At 39.0% G+C, this 17266-nt stretch overlaps 3 protein-coding genes across 4 annotated transcripts in view; 1 reads left to right on the plus strand and 2 right to left on the minus strand.

The window, feature by feature from the left end:
* Positions 1 to 5534, minus strand: part of LOC129792711 (serine/threonine-protein kinase NLK) — a 48640-nt gene extending 43106 nt beyond the window's left edge. Inside the window, exon 1 of one of the 2 annotated variants that reach the window (XM_055832039.1) lies at positions 4266 to 5534. In XM_055832039.1, the coding sequence (XP_055688014.1) occupies positions 4266 to 4462 (197 nt within the window). In that variant the 5' untranslated portion in view covers positions 4463 to 5534. The remainder of the gene's footprint in view (positions 1 to 4265) is intronic. The other variant, XM_055832038.1, reaches the window with a different exon arrangement.
* Positions 5535 to 6887: 1353 nt separating this feature from the next.
* Positions 6888 to 11871, plus strand: LOC129792712 (protein aubergine-like). Its single transcript, XM_055832041.1, has 4 exons — positions 6888 to 6973; positions 8139 to 8970; positions 9604 to 9784; positions 9854 to 11871. Exons 2-4 carry the CDS (start codon positions 8158 to 8160, stop codon positions 11530 to 11532), a joined length of 2673 nt encoding a protein of 890 aa, XP_055688016.1. The 5' UTR covers positions 6888 to 6973; positions 8139 to 8157; the 3' UTR covers positions 11533 to 11871.
* A 1252-nt stretch (positions 11872 to 13123) lies between these two features.
* LOC129792713 (ubiquitin-protein ligase E3B) lies at positions 13124 to 17086 on the minus strand. Its single transcript, XM_055832042.1, has 5 exons — positions 16269 to 17086; positions 14328 to 16196; positions 14147 to 14262; positions 13776 to 14070; positions 13124 to 13711 (listed from the first exon to the last, which is right to left on the minus strand). Exons 1-5 carry the CDS (start codon positions 16914 to 16916, stop codon positions 13427 to 13429), a joined length of 3213 nt encoding a protein of 1070 aa, XP_055688017.1. The 5' UTR covers positions 16917 to 17086; the 3' UTR covers positions 13124 to 13426.
* Between the last annotated feature and the right edge of the window lie 180 nt (positions 17087 to 17266).

The following is a 17266-nucleotide window of genomic DNA, read 5'->3' on the forward strand; positions in this document are numbered from 1 at the left end:
AAAAACACCTGGCCACTTTTTTATCCCTCCACGACCCATCAGTATTAAATTATTATCTTCATTCGAACTACACATGCTTACATATTCCCGTTTTTATTTTATTTTTAGAATTAATACCTGAATTGTTAGTAGAAAAAATATCATATAGTCAATGAATCTGTTAAGAATGTTAAGAAAAACTATTCTTAAAGATTTAAAAAAAAATCAACACGTCCTATCTAAATTCTAAGTAGATTCCAAAACCACGAGTGTTTTCCCAGGGTAAATATAGACAAAGATTTTGGATAAAAAAAGGCAGATCCTCAAATATTTTTAAAGTATAGAGATACAAACACATAGGGGAATAATGTGATGCCCCTCTACAATGTGTATAATCGTGATAATGAAGAAGGAAGAAAAACGCAATGAACTCTCGTATGGGGCAAGTGACGAAGTCGCTGAAGTTGGAGGGCAAAAGAAGCCTCAACATCTCATCTATTCCAATCTTCTCTCTTTCACGCATTGGCTTTTTTAACCATGAAGACGCTCGCTCAAAGAAGTAACAATGCTGAGGACAGAAAACAACCGACGAACCAGATACGATGAACTCATTCAAGGCTATCCGGAGTCGTCGCTATTTCAACTCATATTGTAGTATTATTTTTCTTCATTTCATTACTATGTATACATATATCACTCACACACTTATTCCCTTTTAAATTTATTTAATACCTTTTTTAAAAAAATCTTCTTTTCCTTCATTTTTTCATATTACTTTTCTCTATCATTTTCTTCATCTTTTGCAACAAAAAAGAATGATATTAATTAATCAATAAAAATCAACTTAGAGTGATGCAATATAAGGGCAAGGTGGATTAAGCATGTTTTCCCACACTATATTGGAAATTATTTTACAGGGTGGCTATATCAAACACACCACCACCCAAATGGAAAATCCCATGAATTTCCCTTATTTTCGCGCCATCGCATTGGAGAAAACCCACCCATAATTGGAAAGAACGTACGTGGAAAGGCAAAAACAGCCTAAATAGGAATGAAAAATTCTATTTTTACTATATGTATGAAAAATTACACACTCAAGTATCAAATGTGATCCATACTAAATTGGATTTAATGCTAAACATACGCTACATACATACTTTGTGATGCGCCTCTTACCCCCTTTCCCCCCTTCTTTAGGTCTTTGGTAAAACCAAAAGAGCAACCACCACCGGAGGTTTGGAAAAAAATGCGAGACAACCAGATAAATAAATAAGATTAAATGGAAGAAGAAAAAAAAAGTCTATTAAAGTAAAGCATGATTCACGTTAATTCTTTCTTTTCCAAAGACCGGAATCCACCACAAATGGTGAGACAGAGGAATTACGGCAAAAAAGCATATAATACACACACTAAAGTTTCGATGAGAATTATGGGAACAAAGACTCGCGGTCAAAGAAACTTCGTCATTCTCGGCGGCGTGTCCAAAAAAATCAATTTAAGAATTACAGTGAGTTTTTTTTTTGTTAAAAAAATTTTCCATGCGGAAATGTTAGACATTTTGTTAGAAGTTGATTGACCTAGAGATCATTTCCGAATATGTTATAGTGGGTATAATCTATATCTCGATACACCTATGTTGCTATTATTATCATGAGCTTGTTTGGATTATGTTTATTTGGCTTGTTTGTGTATTTGTCTTATACATTGCGTGCTAAATTTCACATAAACCATAACCAAAATGCGATGAAGGGTAAACAAACAGGATTTTCCTTAAATACAAATAACATCACATTGATGAAATTTTGAAAGAAGGGATTTTTTAAATGTCTCTTCAAGGTGTTAAAGTGCTTTAAAACCTGCAGATGGATTCTATAGATGTTGTACTCAGAAATTTAATTAAAAACATGTTTTTGATAAAAAAAAAAACTTAGAAGTTAAGGTTTATGTTAATTAAGTTAATTAATTCAGATAAACGGTTGTTGCAAACGTTTAACGTTTAACGTTTATTTTCTAAAATTTAACATTTCATCGCTAGTCGTTTTATACGACAAAAGTAGCGACAAGCAACGATTTAACTAACGTTTCAAATTATTTGACAACTTTCTTTAAAACTGCAATAGGCCCTGATGAAGATTTATAAACTACCGGAAACTAAATCATAAAAACGTTATTCTTTCCCTTGAAAATTAAAATCGTCTGCTAATAATTGAAGTTTACAATTAGTCTATTGTCACAAACATTAAATTAATACATTAAGAAAAAAATAGTTATGGGGCTATATTTAATCATCTCCGGATATATAAATTAGTTTCAAGTTCATCTTCCGGGTTATACCCGCTATACACACACACTATGTACGTTTATTTCAAAATAATAGCATGTGAAAGAAGAATAAAGTAAATTATTAAGACATCACATTAGATATCTCCACCAGCAGTGTGTGCGACGAATAAAAATTGTATCCAATGACAAATTGCAGACAAAATAGTCAAGTGTACGTTTTATTTCTCACCAGCATTGAATTGCAAATAGGTAGTGATTTCTTGTGCTGGACAAATTTCCTTAGAACTCTTTCTCTCTCTCTCTTTCTATACTTTATGGTACCACCCAGTATATCCAATACTTCTTTTTTCTTTGCTTCTTAGTAAACTTCCCTGGCAAAGAGATCAATTGGGTGTGTACCTACTTATTTCTCACTTTCTAGAATGATAAAAAAAATGATAACAATCTCCTAAGATACCTGTGAAAAAGAAGAATTAGATAGGTCTAGGGCTAGGCTAGTGCTACCCATGCTGGGAATAGCCAAGAAGAACAAAAGCAATACCGCAAAATTCCAATTGAAAGTGTGAGAAAGGAATCAATGCGGGAAAAAAGACAGCAAGTGATTAAATATCACACTCGCCTCTTGCCCAAGGTTTTCCTGCAATTTCCCAACGTGATCATATTAAATGACCATCCCACATTGAATACATTAGGTGTGCGTTAAATGCGACAGACTCCAAACCGGAATATATAGACACACAGCACCATTCTCAATATCCCGCATATTTTTGCCCAAGATGAAGACCCAAATGGCTCATCTTTTTTTCCCACGACAAATGTCAAAACACTGATCCCACGGCAAATCTATGTTTTAGGTATCTTCCAAAATTAAATAAATATAAATTTTTATGCCTTTTGACCTCCTTTTTTTTCTCTCTTCATCACACATATAACGCATTGCAAATTATTCTGCGTATAAAATTAAGTTTCTCTACTTATTTGCAAATCCAGAGTTTTATATTTGAAAAAAAAATCTTTCGAGGATAGGGTGTGAAGGAACTCACTAAATTGCAAAGACTTTTGTCAAATTCCTAATACGGTTTTGCTATTCAATGGTACGTACTATACACATTCAATGATCTTCAAGATCAATTGCCCAATTTATTTTCAACACACGCAATTTTTCATTGAAAATCACGAGCCTTCTGTTAAGTTGTTACATTTGGAAAAAAAAGTCTGCCTAAATTGGATTGAATCAAATTTTCTTTTAATCTGTAGTAAACTTTCTAAACAGGTGTTTAGTTAATTACAAAGAAACATTTATCTTATGCCGAAAAAAGAATCAATAAAAAAAGAGAAGTTTAAAAAATTGTTTTTAATAAATCTTATCACGTAAATTGCTGCTGTTGGAAAGAGAAAAAATTCTAATAAAAACTCAGTGAGAGAAAAATCCTGTTAAACGTTAGAAAAGGAACGTCAAGTGACAAAAAAGTAACGTCAAGTCTCAGAAAAGAAACGTCAAACATTATAAAGAAATGTCAAACGTTAGAGAATAAAAGTCAAAAACAAAAAACAATTTTATTAAAAACTCAACAAAATCACAATCTCCTTCTGCTAAAAAAAGGATTTTATCAAGAAACTTAGACTCTACGATGAGAAAGCTTTGTTTCCTTTGTCTAGGTTGGTACTATTGTGTATTGCTCTAATCATTTAAGCTTCCATATGGCTAAGTTAGATCCCAGAAAAACATTTTATTATTTTCTTCCCTTTCATGTTAATTTTTAATATTTTTTTCTTTGCAAAACATCTTGCCCATTAGAGGTGTTTATTAATATTTAAAGAAAGAAAAATAATCTCCATGGTATTTCATTGCAGATGCTCGCAAGGAAAGTGTGTTGTGGGGGAAAAGTAGGGCATCTTGCGTGTTATTATGCAACTGATAAAAATTGTGTTGCATCTGCTCTGAGTGATTTGCCAAGTGGTGGATGCATTTTAAGAGAAGAAATAAGAAAGAAACTCACCAGACAACGCCAAAAGCTCCATATCCAATGGGTCTGTCGGGCTGAACGTCCTGCGGCACAGCTGGGGGTTGATAGTATGGAGCTGCAGCGGCTAGAATAGCTCCCTGGGGTGCTCCTGCCGCTCCTCCCTGTACCAGTGACATCGAGACACTCATGGAGACCCGCGACTGCCTTGTGGGGCCACCAACGGCCGCCATCAGAATACTTCCATGGACGTCTCAGGCAGTCGAAAGAAAGAAACCCAATCTCCGTGTAAAACGTGATTCCCCCCGGAAGTGAAGCCCTGCGCCTTGTCTACAGTACACTGCAGACACTTTACACTCACTTTCCGATAAAATTTATTTGAGAATATTTTCTTTTTATTAGCGCCTTTTTCCCGGGAGGATGACTGTTTCCTGGGAATTTAGCACAATTTCTCTAGGGCACAAAACACTGCTGTGAGGAAATCGTGAAAATCGATGGGATTCTTCGAAACACAAATTATCTTGGAATAAATAAAAACATTTACTTTCTTCTACATTCCTAAACACAAAAATCCTCTGTTCTAATTAAATTACTTCCACGGGCTCGTCCTTATATTTGTCTACACTGTGACTCCCTTCCGCTAGAGCTGCTAACACGACAATGAGCCTCTCTTCGGCGCAGAGACTTCTTTTGCACACTCCGGAAATAACAAAAGTGCACCAAATTTCTTCATACAACTGTTTCCAATTTACACATAATCCACAAGTCCAGAGAGTAAATTCCACACATACAGAGATTGGGGATGTCTCAATTTACACAAAAATCGAGTTGGGCAGCTCAGAATCCTTGGGCAAACTGTTTCCGGATGCTTTTTTTCCTCTGACAGGCGTCACACCCATAACCTCAAACACATCACAAATTTTTGCGTGATCCCCAATCCGTGGCACCCGCGGGAGGCTGATGAACCTGTGGCGTAGCTCAAGAAGTTCCAGGAGACCGCATCAGAGACTTGCTCCGGATCCGGTTTTACCTCGCATTTGGCTGGGTCATTCAACCATCATCCAACAAAGGACAATTCCCCGAACTTTTTGCACTAAAGCACAAACCCTCTCACTGCGTCCACCAACTCAGAGTCGTTCTCATTGCACGCGGACGCTCAAATGCGGGGTATTTGTGATGGGGCCACCTTTTTTGGGAGCTCCACTCTCGGGAGACAAAAGAACACTTCTTGACCGGAACACTGCACAAAGAAAATGCGACTCCGAACCCAACTGCCGGATTAGGGTGCACAAAATATCGATTAATCGAAACTTACTCGATTCTTGGGCAGATGTTTGCTGTTTCGATTTAATCGATTAATATTGCAATATCGTAAAAATTAATCATAAAAATTATTAAGTCTCAGTAAAATTGCAATAAAATGTTGAGAAGAGAGAATTTTAATAACAAGATTAAGATTAAAGAATTAAGAGAAGAACATTAGTGATCAACGAGCTAAGAAAATATTTGTCCATTCCATAATCTTGATTCACGAGAGTCGATAGTCGAAAAATGAATTTTATTTTGAAATTGAATCGATACTATCGATTTTATTATGCGATTTTATTAAGGTTTTGAAAAAATCAATGAATTAAAACAAGATTATCGATTATATCGCTGATTTTTATTTATCACGGCGAATCTTGTTAGATGCAATAAAATTAGAAAAGGAATTTTCTAACAGGAATTTCGAAAAAAAACTTGATCAAAATATAAATAAAGGAAATCCAAAAATTAATTGGAAAATCATACGTAAAATATTCGTTTTATTTCTCTAAAAAAGAAATGGTAAATGTTCGTTAGAAAAGAAATATCGTGCAATGCAATAAACGTAAAAAATTACAATAAGACCATAAAATGTTAAAAAAAAAATTAAAAAATTGTCAAACGTTAGAATAAAAGTCAAATGTTATAAGGATTGTCAAACGATAGAAAAAAACGTCACACGTTAGACAAAGAAACATCAAATGTCAGAAAAGAAACGTCAAATATTTTAATATATATCAAACTTTCAAAGAGCTGTTCAAACAAGATCGTCAAACGTTACAATAAACGTTTTAAATTGAAAAAAAAATATATCAAACGTTAGAAAAAAAGAGTAATTTTTTTTAATAAATGTCAAACAATAGAAAAGATTGTCAAAAGTAAAAACTCTCAGAGCTGTAGTGTAATAAACCTTGTAATATTACATCCAGTTGAGATAATATGGAAAAATATCGATATCCTCAAATTTATTGAGACGTTTCGAGGATCAGTATTTCTTTCATCAGCCCAAAAAAATCTGCGGAAAATTGTCCAAAAGCAGTGTAAATGTAAAAGACTGTATGTACTGTACAAATATAATCATCATCTAACTATTACATCATTCTTTAATATAATCTTCCCATATACATTTAACCACATTATGAACCAAGACCAAGAAAGTTAAGCAAAAAAAATTTTTCTTCATAGGAAATTATGAAGGACTCTTGTAGAGATATTTAAGTACATGAATTGCTTTCTTTTTTTATTAGTTTTTAATCTATTTTGTACTTTCATATTTTTTTGTCTCCAACTTCGCGTTGAGAATAAGCATGCATAAACTCCTTTTTCATCCTCTTTTGTTTCAACATGAAACGCGCGAGATTTTTGTCTTCTTCAGTTGCAATTTGAACGTTTTACTGTTAACAAGTGTTTCAAAGGAAGCTGCTTTCAGAGGATTTTTGGTGAGTTTTTCACGACATTTCCAATGATTTTCACATTGGGAAATTGCAGGAAAACCCTCCCCCTTCCCGTCTTTCCCATAATTCAGTGTAAAGTGGCTTAAATACGTGATTTTGAGGGATTTTTTGGGGCAACTTTCAGTTATGGCGGTCGCGTCGTTTCCTGGAAAATTTTCAATTTCACACGAAGAAAATTGAAAATCTCCGCAATTTTCCATTGAAATTGGCTTGAGGCATGATAATCTATCCCATTGGATCCTCAGGGGGCTCATTTATTGCCTTTTTGTGGGAAATTTGGGTAGTTTTAACCACACTTTATTTACCCGTTAATTTCTTGCAAAAAAAATCCCTTTTTCTGAAATTATTGCAAAAAATGTTAGTTTTTGGTGTAAAAGGGATAATTTGGTGAACTATCCCGTAAAGCCCCATTGTTTTACAGCCTTTCAAGGCATCTCAGCTCAATTTTGCCTTGAAATTCAATACTGTCTGTCTGTCTGTAGCCTATGGCCTAATTTGATCGCCATTAGGGTTGCTCACGTTGCTAAATTACGCAAAATTTACTCAAGCTCTGTGAAAATTTTACTTCAATTCTCTTTGCAAAGCCTAGAGGGCGGGGCTAATTAATTCAATTTGCATAAATCCGATAAATCCCATCTGCAGAACTCCGAGAGTTCTAATTTTTCTCTTTAGAACGGAAAAAAATTAATTTTAATTTTATGGTCTTTACTACGAAGTAACGAAATGTAAATTTAATTTTATTTAATCATGCATATAAGAAATATATTAAAAGAACTCAAAGATCCTCTTTGCTGTGTAGATAAAAAAAATCTTCGTTGAGATCTTATTCCAATTTCATAATGCGACAGAGTTGAAAAAAAATGTAGCATCAGCAATTTTGGGCTTGTTGTTCAGCACATGAGGCTCAAAGATAAAAGTGTCGCACTACTCTAAACCTTTTATGCTTTCCAATGTTTTCTTTAGCATAATTCTTCTCTAATTGTCTACAAGGTCAATGATAAAGTTTATTTCGTTTCGATTTGGTTTTAAAAAATTTCCATAAAAGAAATATATAGGGGAACTTGGGTTCATTTGGCCATTAAAAAAGTTTAGAAAAAAACCAGTAAATTGAGTAAAAAGTAAATACTAAAATAAATAAATGAATATGCAGTGAAAAAAATTTGGGAAAGATGAGCGATAAACCGCCGCCAATGATGTCAGGACGTGCCCGTGGACGTGGACGAGAGCTGCCACCGGGAATCCCCGGACCAAGTCGTTCACGTGACGACAGCCGTGACCGCTATGATCCATCACGCGGTGCTGGGGGTGGTGTTGTAGCACAGCGTGGTCCCTACACCGATCCGGCGTACACAGTGAGACCCGGTGGACCAGGACACCAGCCCATACGTCCAGGTGTTCCGCATCAATCACTCACAGCGGGACGAGCAACCAGTCACAGTGGGGCATCGAGTTCCAAACAACCCGTGGCTGGTGATGGAGCACGTGGGAGTGATATATCACGTGGAGCACGTCGGGGGAATCGTGCCATTTCGGATGTAATTGTAACGCGCCCATTGACGCTGAATACGAAGAAGGGCTCAAGTGGTGACGTAATTACCATCGTTGCCAACTACTTCCGTGTCCTGCGGAGTCCAAATTGGACCATCTACAAGTATCGTGTGGATTTTGCGCCAGATGTGGAGATCTTGGGCCAACGGAAGGGTATCATGCGACGTCAGATAGAACGTCTGGGTGCCTTCCAGTTTGACGGAACGATGATATTTTCGCCGTTTAAGTACCAAAATGACCCAATGGTGCTTGTGGATAGAAATGAGCGCGATGAAACTGTTCAGATTACAATACGTCTCGTGGGGGAACTCATGCCGACGGATGGGACCTATATGCATCTCTTGAATCTCATTATGCGCAACACCATTGAGAGTCTCAACATGCAACGTGCCTATGGGCCAAAGGGCACCAAGTATTTTGATCCAAGGCAGAAGGTAAGATTAAGGATCTAATTTGATGTTTTTTTAAAGCTAAATCTAGGATTTCTCAAACTAAGGTTTAATCTTTCGGGTAGGCCTAAATTGGTTAGGATAGGCTTAAGTTTTCATGAACAAGGCTTGACTTTATTCATTAAGGCTAAGTTTTTAAAGATCAGACCTAGGTTCTTAGGTTCGGCACTAATTTTTTAAAACACTTAACAGCTTTAGTTTTTGAAGTTCAGATCTAAATTTTTTAGGCTAGACTTCTTTTAAAGCAGATTTCAATTTTTAAAACTACGTCTTAATTTTCTCTTATAAGTTTTCTTTTTTTTTACATACAGGCAGATTTTGTAGATTTTAGGTTTTAAAAGCAAAGTTTAGTTTTTTATTTTAATTTAGTCGTAAGTTTTTTAAGGTCAGACCATTCAGGTTTCAAAATTCTAAATATGTCCCAATTTAGTCTAACGTACAAAATCTTTAGGCCTAGCCTAAAAAACTAGAGACTAGCTTTAATAATTCAGACAAGTCTGAATCAGACTTAAAAAAAATGAACTGGAGCTTGACTTAAAATAATTTAGAACTAGTTTTTTAAAAAGTTTCTAAACAAAGAACAAATGAATTTAAAAAAAATCCTCAACGTTTTTTCAGATTGATATTCGTGAACATAATCTTCAAGTCTGGCCGGGTTTTGCGACGTCCATTCGCCAACATGAGAGGGATATTATGATTTGCACTGAGGTCACTCACAAAGTGATCCGTATGGAGAGTTGCTATCAAGTCATGGCTCAATCAGGCAGGGATGAGGACAGTATTAAGAGGAATTTGATTGGTAAATTAATTTTCTTTTTTTTTTTTATTGTTTTTAAAAATTCGGGAATTTGTTGTTTCTTTTAAACAGGCCAAAGGGTTGTGACGGAGTACAACAACCTGACGTACCGCATTGACGATGTGGACTTCTCACTGAGTCCTTGTTCGGAATTTGAAAAGAAATCTGGCGAGAAGATCTCCTTCATTCAGTACTTCCGTGATCGCTACAACGTTACCATTCGCGATACGCGCCAACCGATGCTGGTGTCACGCGCTAAGGCGCGAGATATTAAAGCAGGACGTCCGGAAATTGTGAATTTGGTTCCGGAATTGTGTCGCCTTACGGGTTTGACGGATCAGCAACGGAATGATTTCCGATTGATGCGTGATATGGCACAGCATACGCGTATTGGACCGGATATGCGTATTAGGCGTTTTCTCGATCTAAATCGTCGCATTCAGAATGAGCAAAAGGCCAAGGAGATGATGGGCAAGTGGGAGATGTCCCTCGATCGGCAACTTGTGGAATTTCCCGGACGTGTACTGCCACGGGAGGAAATTAAGTTTGGCGGTGATTGCTATGAATCACCGAATAATGATGCCGATTGGACGTTTACATTGAGGAAGAATCGCTTGTTTGAGGTGGATCGTGTGACTAATTGGCATGTGATATGCACCGAGAGGGATTATTCCATTGCAATGAAATTCCTGTCGATACTCACGAGTACAGCTGGGCGGATGGGCTTCCAATTGGGACGTCCAACGGTGTACCGTATTCCCGATGATCGTGCTACATCCTATGTGAATTCCATTGAGAGGGCGTGCAATGATTCCACGCAGATCATCTTGTGCGTCGTGCCAAATCAACGAGGTGATCGATATTCGGCCATTAAGAAGAAGTCTCTCGTGGATCGGGCTGTGCCGACACAGGTGATGTGGACGAAGGTGATGTCGAATGATCGGATAATTGGTGGTGTGGCCGGGAAGGTGGCCATACAGATGAATTGCAAGCTGGGCAATGCTCCGTGGACGGTGAGGGTGCCCCTGAAGAATGTCATGACGTGTGGCTTTGATGTAACATTCGATGCAAATGATAAATCACGCACAGTTGGTGCATTTGTGGCAACGATGGACATCAAGGAATGCAATACGTACTACAGTGCAATTTCGCAGCACAAATACGGCGAGGAGATAAGCAATTTCCTCGTTGTGAATGTCTTCAAGGCCCTCAAGCAGTACGAGCAGATCCACAAGCAACCACCAGCGAGGATTTTCTTCTATCGCGACGGTGTGGGTGAGGGTGATATTGACCACGTGCTGAGCATTGAGGTGAACAAGTTGAAGGAGAAGCTGAAAACCGCCTATGGGGATCATGCCCCAAAGTTGACCTACATCATTGTCACAAAGAGGATCAATACGCGCCTCTTTAGGAAGATGAGTTCCACTTCAGTGCAGAATCCACCGCCGGGAACTGTTGTGGATGACGTCATTACCCTTCCGGAACGCTATGACTTCTTCCTTGTGTCCCAGGCAACGCGTCAGGGCACCATCTCGCCAACAAGCTACAACGTGATCTCCGACGAATCAGGCCTACCACCGGATAAGATACAAATTTGGACATTCAAAATGACGCATCTCTACTACAACTGGAGTGGGAATGTGAAGGTTCCGGCTGTGTGTCAGTACGCACAGAAGTTGGCCTTCCTCGTTGGGCAGCACATTCATCAGGAGCCGAATCATCTGCTCGAGAAGCAGCTGTACTTCCTCTAAGAAGTTTAGAAGATTTGCCAGATTTATCGCCTTTACGAAGTTATCTTTTTTTTCAACTACGTCGTACTCCTATGCTACGACTTTCTTTATTTCCATTTAATTGAATTTAAACTCCTTTTTCTCATTCATTTAATTTGATTTTCTCAACGCAAAGAATGCGTTTTTCTTTTATTTCAATGACATTTCTTATTTTTTTGACGAAAAATTGATGAATTTAATGCGATTTATAGATTTGAATTGTTAAAAAATATAAAACTTAGAAATTGTAGGAAATTCATACAAATTGACACACTCTGTTTCAAAAGGATTTTGATGATTAAAAAATCTGTTTCTCGAAAATATGTTTGTTTTTATAGCTTAACACTTGGAGGACTTTACTGGTACTTGCTATGCTACCAATTTCAACCTTATAATCGTCACATGGACTTATCTCGATGAATTTAGCATCTATTTAGGCGCAATAATAAATTATGCAAAATTGTAGGTAAAAAAGTCCTTTGAATTGGATTTGCATCGATTCTATGCAATTTTTTTCAGTGACGATTTTCTCTATTAAATATTTAGTAATTAGGTGCAAGAATGCTTGAAGGAGATCAAGCATTCAATAAACTGATTACATAATAATTAATTTATTGAGCATATTTTTTCAGCTGGTACATTTAGTACCAATTTGATCCTTCGCGTTGTGTCAAATGTTAGGTGCTCTAGTGTTAAAAAAAGAAATGATAAATGTTCTTTAGGAAGGAAATATCGAACGTATCAATAAACGTCAAAAGTTACAACAGGTCCGTCAAACGTTAGAATAAACGTGAAGTACTAAAAAAAAAAGATTTCAAACGTTAAAATAAAGGTCCAATGTTATGATAGGACCATCAAACGTCACACGTTAGACATTGAAACAGCAAACGTTAGAAAATAAATGTCAAACGTTCGAATAAACCTTTAAAATTGGAAAAAAAATGTGAAACGTTAAAAAAGCATCAAACGATTGTCCAACAATAGAAAATACATGATAACCCTCCGTACATATACTGTGACCAAAATACTTACGGACTAATCGAGGGGCTAATACTATGGGGTAGGTGACTGACCTCAGAATTCTTCGCAAAAAAGCAAATTCTTTCGCTCAAATGAGCTTTAATAGACTCATTGGTACTCCCTAAGAAGTCTTGTCCATTTTAGAGCACAAAAATAAATTTTTAATGGATTTTTTGATGATTTTTTTTAAGGTTACATTCTTCTAGAAAGAGAAAATGAATAAAGACCGTTACACCAATTTTTGAATTTTCTCTTCTTACATTTTTGTTAATAACTTTTTTTCTGGTGGTCGGATTGACCTCAAATTTTTACACAATCTTCTCAGATAACCAAGGAACTTATTTCCAAAAACTTGGTTCTCTGGGGTCGGTCACCTACCCCTCATAGTGTACGGAGGGTTAAACGAAGATCACAGCCAATTCAGATTGTACGGAAAAACATCGATATCCTCAAGTTTATTGAGAAGTTTCGAGGATCAGCATTTCCTTCATCAGCCCAAAAATTCTGCGGAAAATTGTCCAGAAGCAGTGTGAATGTAAAAGACTGTATGTAGGTACTGTACAAATATAATCATCATCTAACTATTACATCATTCTTTAATATAATCTTCCCATATACATTTAACCGAATATCTAAAAGGGTTTTCTTTTTGTTCTCTTTAGTAAGGGGGATGCTCTATCACAGTTCAACATTCAACAAAAATCACGGGGAAAACAGACAATATTTTACATTTATATATTATTTAAATGGACATTCAGGTGAGAATCACTACATGAATCACTATAGCGGTGACATCGGAAGAACACACACACCAAGGATTAATATTTGCACTTTGGGGGTCACCACCGGATGCTTTCTACGAGAGCTCAAAGCCCGTATTGCTGGATACTGCGTACCGCAGCTTCTCCCTTAGGGTACTCTTCTTCTGATAGTTGGGCAACTTGAGGAGGTTGAAGCACGTCGAGGATGTCGGGAGGCGATTGAGTGGGTCTCGTTTCCTTATTGTAAAGAATCCCCGAATCACACTGCCAATGGTATCCCCGGTGTCCTCATCATCACCAACTTCAACGCATCGTATGGAGAATGGTGGCTCGAGGTGGGCAAAACCCAGAAGTGGTGGCTTCGAGCACGATGTAACAAACTGCAAAAGAGATCATCATAACAATCACCTTTTCCTCTCCTGCTTTAATCACCGTTAGGAATACCTTTAGGAAGAGTTTTCGTTCTTCCTCCGTGAAATCCCTAGCTAGTATATCCCACAGCCATCCTACAACTCTGTGGGAATCATGGAAGCCACCGTAGTATTGCGTATGCTTACGGAGATCTTTCAAATCAAGCGGTGCTGTATCACCCGAAATGAGACGTTGAAGTTCAGGTGTGGAGAACAAGGATAACCATTCGGGATTCACAATACTCCGGAAGCCACGTATGAAGGCGGCTGTTTGTTCCTTGATTTGCGTATGCATCCGAAAGTAGGCCATATAGTGGATATAGTTGATTCTTAATGAAGAGAGAGAGAGAGAGCAGAGAATCAATGGAGAGTTTTAATTTTAAGAAAATCCCCCCCAGTCGGTACCTGTTGTCATTAGTTACTGGGCGAATGCGTCCTCCGGGATGCAATTCGTGCGTCACAATTTTTCCCATTACATCCTCATCCACTGAGAAGGTTAAATCAAGCTCTGATACATCGCTCTGGAAAAAAATTAAGGAAGTCATAAGGAGTGATAAAATACAAGAACTTCCAGGAATAATCACACCTGATAGTGCTTGATAAAGGTGAGACTACGATAGAGCTCCTTATCCAGGGATGGTAGTTCATCCATACAGCTGTATAGCGCCTGATGGGTTTGTCCAAGGAGCTGCGAGAGGAAGAATGAGGCAAAGGGAACTTCCACGAGGAAACCTTCGTAAACGGCTTTCCCCAGCATTCGTCCAACAAATTCAAACAGCTGCAAATGATTCTCCTGCAAATGGGACGTTGGCGATGGGTAGAGGCGCTGATCCGATGTCGTGCGAAAGAGATTGAGTGCTGGATCAAAAACGCGCTTTATGGTCTCTTCCAGGAATTCCTTGAAGACCCCATCTTGATCGATACCCGCCTCATCGAGCCCCTGTTGATTGATAAATCTCACCCGAATGACCCCTTTGAGGCTATGCGGGGGCAATGCAAGCTGCCGATAGCCATCCTCGACAATTCTATCGCGATGAATAGTTATGAGTGCCGAACTCTGAGCTGCGCATGCAGACTCGGTGAGACCGAGCACTGCCTTCTCATTCTGCACGTACTTCCGGAAGAGTTTTACACGATCCTCATGCGGAATCACATGTGGCATCTTCTGCAGCAGCACCTGCGTGTGCTTCTTCCCCTTGTCGAGATCACTAATAAAGTGTGCTGGGCGAATCTCGTGGATTAGCCAGTGATTCTGTGGTGCAAAAGCACGTCTACAGTCACGGCGGTAGAGGCAGAGGAGAAGGGTGTGCGTGGAGACGAACAGAGGTGACGTTGCGAGTGTTTTGGGATCAAATAAACCCTCCTGGATGGCACGGTAGAGAAAATTGTTCAGGAAGTACGACAATGCCACGAAATCTGACAGCTGGAAGGGTGTTTGTTGCTCGTACATTTCAATGTCATCCAAGATGGTAACGTAGTGCGTCATGCAGTCGCAGAAGAGGAGCAGCAACAGGAGCGGGGGTGCCAATGATGTTCCCCCACTTACTTGAAGCAACTCCAGGAAGGATTTAAGCCCACATATTGGCCCCAGGGATGCAACAAGGAGCCAAAGATCATGCAGAACGGTGTCCGTGTAGCAGAGTCCCGACAGGATGTCCAATTTCAATTGTGCCAGGGTACTCAAGGCTGCATTGTACATGGCAGCTACAAGGGAAATCCGTGTGACTTCCGTGGAGCCCAATTTCCGCCATGATTTAGCCTGAGCAGAGCCCTTGCTGGCAGTTCTCTCGAGTGCTCGCTTCAAGAGGCTTGAATTGCCCGGTGGTTGGGGTACATAGATGTCCCCTTTGTCACACGTAGCCGTGAGGGCTTTGAGATTGTCCCCAAGGAGAATTTTGACCGTTCTATGACTCCAGAGAAGGTGAATTTGGCGCTTAATTGCCGGCAAGTTATCCGTTGCCACGTCCTGACCAGATGGCGAGAACCACCCGAGAAGTTCGTGCCACTGCGTAAAGGCACCACTCTTTGGCCCCACCGAAGCAGGGATACTCTGAAGGAGTTTCGTTGTAATGAACGTAAAGGCCGGAAATGCCATTTCCGTGGCAATGGGAAGTGCCTCCACATGGAAGAGGTGCACAAGATTGGCAAGGAGAGCCAAGGTCTGAGTTCCCTGAATTGTATTTGTGATTACACGCATCGATACCTCTCCGCCAAGGAGGTCAACACTCAATTGCAAAATCTTGAGTGTCTGTAGCTGCCCCATAAATTCCGGAATGTTCCCCTCTACCGTAGCTACGAGAGCCGGAACTGACAAGATATGGATAAGGAACATCGTGAGGAGATTTTCGCTAAAGCTTCCAGTTACAAGGGGGCGTGTTGCAAGGGTCAAGAGGGCAGTCAGAGATATTGGCTTCAGGGTCACTTGACTCTTGCACGTACCACGAATCAGTACATTCTGTGAGGGGGAAAGATAAAAGGAATGTTTATGTAAATTGTTTCGTAATCAATGACAAACAAATAATTATACCCTAAGTGATAGGAAGAATCCCTTCTGGATCAATCCACCCAAGATATTGCTGCAAAGCTGCTGCATCCCGGGCTTAAGTCCGGCAAGAGCTTTATTCCGCAGAATAGCCCAATTGTTGGGACATGTGAATGCCACCAAGGTGTGCAGGTAGAGCGCCAATGAGATGCTCTCGCTGTGCTTCTCTGGCTTCAGCATCTCCATGCAGACACAGCACTTGTGCAGAAGGAATTTCACATGCTTTATCCATGCCAGGCTGTGCTCCTTGTTGAGTGCCACACCAATGTAGCTTGTCTTCGGTGAGTCAGACTCAAGCGAAGCAACCAGGTACCGACAGAGCCTCTCCAGGCGATCTCGATGATTCACATCACCTTCGCAAAATTGCCCCAAAAATCGCGATGCTACGCTGTAAACTTGAAAACATCCCCGAAGCTCAATTCGAGTCTCGGGGCCACACTCCTCATTGGCCACTGGGAAGAGGTCATCAAAGTCAGTCAGGAGACGCCGTGTGAGTTGTCGTCGGGTGAGCCATCCCCGGATTAGGGCTTGAATTGTCGTTGCTGCCTCATCTCGTTTCTTCCCATGGGCCCTTTCTTCTCTCCGTTTCCGGACACCGTGCAAAATTTCCTCCAATGAATTTGTCACGGACATTCCCACCGTCACAGAGAGCTGCTCACCACCTTCCTTTTCACTCGCTTATTTTCCTAGCTGTGGCTTATTTACTTGGATTTTCGCAAAATATATTTTTTTAGAAAAATAAACACGGAATTTTTTCACTCAAACAATTCGTCGCTTTCATCAGCACATGTCGAATAAATGTCAAAATTCGCAGATAAAATAAATTTTTGATACGATAAGAGCTGTTTCAAGCGACGTATTTGACAGTTACTGTTTAAAAATCTTCCGTTATTTTTCTTAAAACTTTAAGGATCAAAAGAAATTCAGGGTGCTGAATGTAATTTTTGGGAATTACTTTGAGCTCAAAAAAGTTATTCTTGGCT

Source organism: Lutzomyia longipalpis, chromosome 3, assembly GCF_024334085.1.
Source record: "Lutzomyia longipalpis isolate SR_M1_2022 chromosome 3, ASM2433408v1".
Classification (NCBI taxonomy): domain Eukaryota; kingdom Metazoa; phylum Arthropoda; class Insecta; order Diptera; family Psychodidae; genus Lutzomyia; species Lutzomyia longipalpis.

Coding starts and splice junctions, on each gene's coding strand:
- LOC129792712 (XM_055832041.1), top strand. CDS start 8,158: ATGAGCGATAAACCGCCGCCAATGATGTCAGGACGTGCCCGTGGACGT. Junction 8,971..9,603: donor ATTTTGATCCAAGGCAGAAG/GTAAGATTAAGG, acceptor ACGTTTTTTCAG/ATTGATATTCGTGAACATAA. Junction 9,785..9,853: donor TATTAAGAGGAATTTGATTG/GTAAATTAATTT, acceptor TCTTTTAAACAG/GCCAAAGGGTTGTGACGGAG.
- LOC129792713 (XM_055832042.1), bottom strand. CDS start 16,916: ATGTCCGTGACAAATTCATTGGAGGAAATTTTGCACGGTGTCCGGAAA. Junction 14,071..14,146: donor CCAGTAACTAATGACAACAG/GTACCGACTGGG, acceptor CTCTTCATTAAG/AATCAACTATATCCACTATA. Junction 13,712..13,775: donor AACGAAAACTCTTCCTAAAG/GTATTCCTAACG, acceptor TCTCTTTTGCAG/TTTGTTACATCGTGCTCGAA.